The 4,030-nt window shown below is 45.8% G+C and overlaps 1 protein-coding gene across 1 annotated transcript; it reads right to left on the bottom strand.

Moving 5' to 3' along the window:
- Nucleotides 1–432: 432 nt before the first annotated feature.
- Nucleotides 433–4,030, bottom strand: kctd12b (potassium channel tetramerisation domain containing 12b). Its single transcript, XM_078260863.1, has one exon. It carries the CDS (start codon nucleotides 3,294–3,296, stop codon nucleotides 2,445–2,447), a length of 852 nt encoding a protein of 283 aa, XP_078116989.1. The 5' UTR covers nucleotides 3,297–4,030; the 3' UTR covers nucleotides 433–2,444.

Raw genomic sequence — 4,030 nt, 5'->3', positions numbered from 1 at the left:
CTGATATGCTTCCAGGTTTTTACTGCAAGTATTAATTAGGTCAATTATTGTCAACAAAATAAGGGTTTTGTAAGCTGCTTTAAAATAAGGCTGTTATGCATGTCCTCATTTTTATCCTGGCTCCTTTTTCTGGTCAACTCAAAGACAGGGCTGGAAAAAAAGAGAACAAAAAGTGGAAAAGCAGATGGGAGGATGGGGAAGATAGTGCCTGAGGCTAGAGTTCTGAACATTTAATTTAAGTAGAGTTTATGTCTAAGGACATTCCCTTTAATGGGAACAAATTTGAATTGGTTTACTTGTGATTGAGTGGTATTGTCACTGAAAATGTAACTGCAGTAAAATAAGGGCATGTACCACTTTCCTCATGGTTTGTTCTGAATGTCATTCAATACTGAGAAAACATTTTGTCACGAATGGAAAATACAACCTGAATAGAAAGAAAACATCTTTTATTTGACAAATAAATTTCGCTTTTTGCTGAACACTTTCATTTCAGTGTTGTCTACACCTGCAGCAACACACTGCAGCAGGTCTAATATAATGACTCAGATGTCAACAGCACTTCATCACACTGAAACACAACATTGCGGTTTCTAGACATCTCAGAATACATTTATTGTCACTGTCAAACATTCTGCCAAAACTACAACCTGACACCATCTAGCTCAGAAGGAATACTGCACTACACTGCCTCGATGGCTGTTTCTCAACTAAAACTTCATATTCAACCTCTTATTAACATCTTGTTACAGCATCTACATTTGGGACATTTTCCTAACGTTGTCTGCATTTGTATGTCATCAGCTTAGTCGTAAGTGCCTTCAGTTTGTGTTTTAGTCTGAGGTACTGTATATGATGTGCAGATGTGTCCTGAGGCTGTATCTGGGAATGACTCTCTTTCTTAACTCACTTCTTTATAACTGAAGTTATACCCACTGGCTATAAACATGCCCTTGCTACAGTAGTGAGAAAACATTGGGCTGTGGCTGGCTTTACACGTAATCCTACCCTTTCTTTCTTCAAATATGCAACAGCTTAAACTAATACCTAACTGAGTATTAAGAATAACATTACTGTTTACAGAACGCTCAAAACGTGATCCGCTAAGGTGACTGTCTTTTTTTTTGTGTCTTTTTTTTGGGAAACAACATGTAATCATGTACGACTGTCCCAAGAAGTGCTTCACTTGAATAATGCTCTTAAATACTGTATGTAATTGAGCAAAGAAATGTCAAAGAAGCACAAAAATAGAACAGTGAGTAACACCTTCATCTTCTCTGCCCTACCAGCGTTGGAGATTAAAACACTCAAAGCTCCATTGCACTATCAATACACACACCTCATCTGGCAACCATTTTTTTCTTTCTGTCTATGAGATCTCTTGATATTTCGGCTTTCATCATTGTTTATCAAAACCTGCTGCTTGGGGGGTGGCCCCATGTTGGCTGAGTCCTGCAGTGGCACAGGGTTCGAATCCGACCTGCTGCGTGTCATTCCCGTCTCTCTCCCCCTTTCATATCTATCCACTTTCTAATAAAGGGAAAAGCCCCAAAAAATAATAATAAAAAAAAAAACCTGCTGCCTGTTCATTTCCCACACAATAAGCATAATTTTGAAAAAGAAACTCTACACACCTACAATCTACTGCTCCCTTTCAAAATAAAAAGCTCAATGCTTTTTTTCCCCCCACTGTCCATGTGGCTGTATTATCACAAGTCTCATTCATTCATAACAACAACTGAACAGATAAACTACTGTGTGGCACGTTCCCAACCACGTTACTCAACACATTTAAGAATTTTGCATTTCTTTCTTGTGCTTGGGCTGCTCACGTCCCTCAAGGCTGATAAGATGTCCAATTATTTGGTCATTTAGTTCAGAGGAGCAGGAGAGAGTCCGATCTGCTTGAGTAAGCAGGCAAAGTCTAGCACTGTACATCACGGCCACTCTTCAAAGCCCTTTCCCCTATGCCCTTGTGACTGCTTTAATAGTCATATAGACACACCGGGGCGCTTATTTAACAAAATGAGCTCTTGGATACAATATTGTGCTTTACCAAGGCAGATGCAATACATAGGGTACAAAAGGGAGTACAGTATATAGAAGGTATCAGTCTCTGCAGGACAGGCTGTGGGGTTGCTGTGGTTGAGGACCGGGGACTACAACTAGATGGAGTGGCGGTTTAAGCAAAGGCAAAAGCTGGACCTGAGGATGAGGGGAATGGATCTGGGGTTGAGAGAAGGTATGAAGAGTCGGAGCAGCAGCTGGGTAACTGTTCATAGAATAAAAGCTGGAGGCTGCTGAGAGAGATGGAGGGGCACAACATCTACGGTACGTCTACTGGTGCAGGAGCCATCAGAGAGAGAGAAGGACAGGATGGCTGGAAGCTGGAGGGGGGTCACTTGGAGACAGGATGGGGGACCAGGGGAACAAAGCCGATAGTCTCACTCACGGTAGAACACATATTCAGTGTAGCTGGTCCAGATCTTGTCGTCCGTCTGCTCATGGGCAAAGGCGCAGGTTCCTGTGGAATTACAGGCCACCATGTGGAAGCCTGCATCAGCCAGCTTGTCAAAAGCCTGCTCCAGAAAGGTGAACTTGAGATAGTAGCGGGATGTGTAGCGCTCAGGGGGGCGGTCGGGGTCACGACTCTCGTTCAGCGTCTCCCCAAACACCTCTTTGGCCAGAGAGGTCTTCCCACACACCATGATCCGTGCCACCCGGCGGAATTTAGCATCGGTGTGGCTGTCACGGCCCAGGGTGTATGAGCCTCGGTAGCCAATAGTGATGAACCCAGACCGTTTGCCATCCATGGTACCGGGCACCAGGCTGGCACAGGCAGCAGCGACAGCACCCAGGGAGCTGAGGTTAGGGGCCATGTCAATCCCAGGTGAGGAGTCCTCCGGGTCGCTCTGACATCCCTCGTCGCCAAGCGAGTTCTGCTTGCTGATTTTGGGCACCAGCAGTTTGACAAGCTCTGGCAGGTTGAAGAACTCAGCCTCTCTCTGCAAACGCCCGCGCTCAGGGAAGTGGTCTGGCAGAACCAGCTGCTGGTCTCGCATGTAGTCCAGGATGTAACGGAACAGGAAACCATCACGGTCCACAAAGAAGCGACCCTTGGTGTCCCTGGCCAGTCCTTTGGCTGACTTTCGACTGAACATCTCCCATAGCAGGGAGTCTGGCACACTTGTGAGGGTAGAATATCGGGTTATGTACACCTGGCCGCCCACATTGAGCTCTACAATCTCTGGGAAGGGTACCTCCTCCCCAGACATGCCACTATCTGGTAAAGCCATGGCTTACTCCTGCCTCACAGGTGTAATTGGGCGCAGCTTTAAAAACTATCTCGGTTGTAGTGGAAGTTCAACTGAGAGGAGTTGAAAACGGATTTTCAGTGAAACCTTTTGCAATGGTTGGTGAGGCCTGTTGTCTGTCAAAGATTGCGGTGGATCGCCTGTCGTAACGGAGCGGTTGATCTGCAGCGCACAACTGGTACGCGCGTACTAAAAGCTGGTCGCCACTCTCACATTAAAGCCAGCAGAAACAAACCAATCTCGCAAACACACCCTCTATTCTAACTACTGCGTTCTCCCATAATAACTAAAACATAGCGCAGAGTATTTCAGGCAGCGTTGAAAGAAGCCGTTATGTCCACGTCCTTTACGCGCAAATATATGCGATATCGTGAGATTGAAATTCTGCTTTGGACACCAGTTCTCTGAGCAGGGAATGCACCATTTGCACAACTATCCATAACGACTTATCTTGCTCTAATTCTGGTCGGTTGTCATGGCGCAGACAGGATCAGGTGGCCCAATTTTAATCAAGTAATCCATAGTTGGTGAGTTCTGTAGGTGTCCCTAAGTTGACAAGCCACAAGTAGAAGAGGATGGTGCCGAAGTAGTGAGAGCCGATGAAGGTGCATAAAATGACCTCCGCGGTTTCCATCACTTGCGGTTCAAATGTCCGCGAGGTGCTCAGCTGTTCGGTGCCCCTGCTCCTCTTTCGTGTCAGACGGTAACTCTGCCGC

This window comes from Sander vitreus, chromosome 10 (assembly GCF_031162955.1).
Source record: "Sander vitreus isolate 19-12246 chromosome 10, sanVit1, whole genome shotgun sequence".
In the NCBI taxonomy this organism is placed as follows: domain Eukaryota; kingdom Metazoa; phylum Chordata; class Actinopteri; order Perciformes; family Percidae; genus Sander; species Sander vitreus.
The sequence above is the reverse complement of the archived record's forward strand: the minus strand, read 5'-3'. Positions and strand labels throughout refer to the sequence as shown.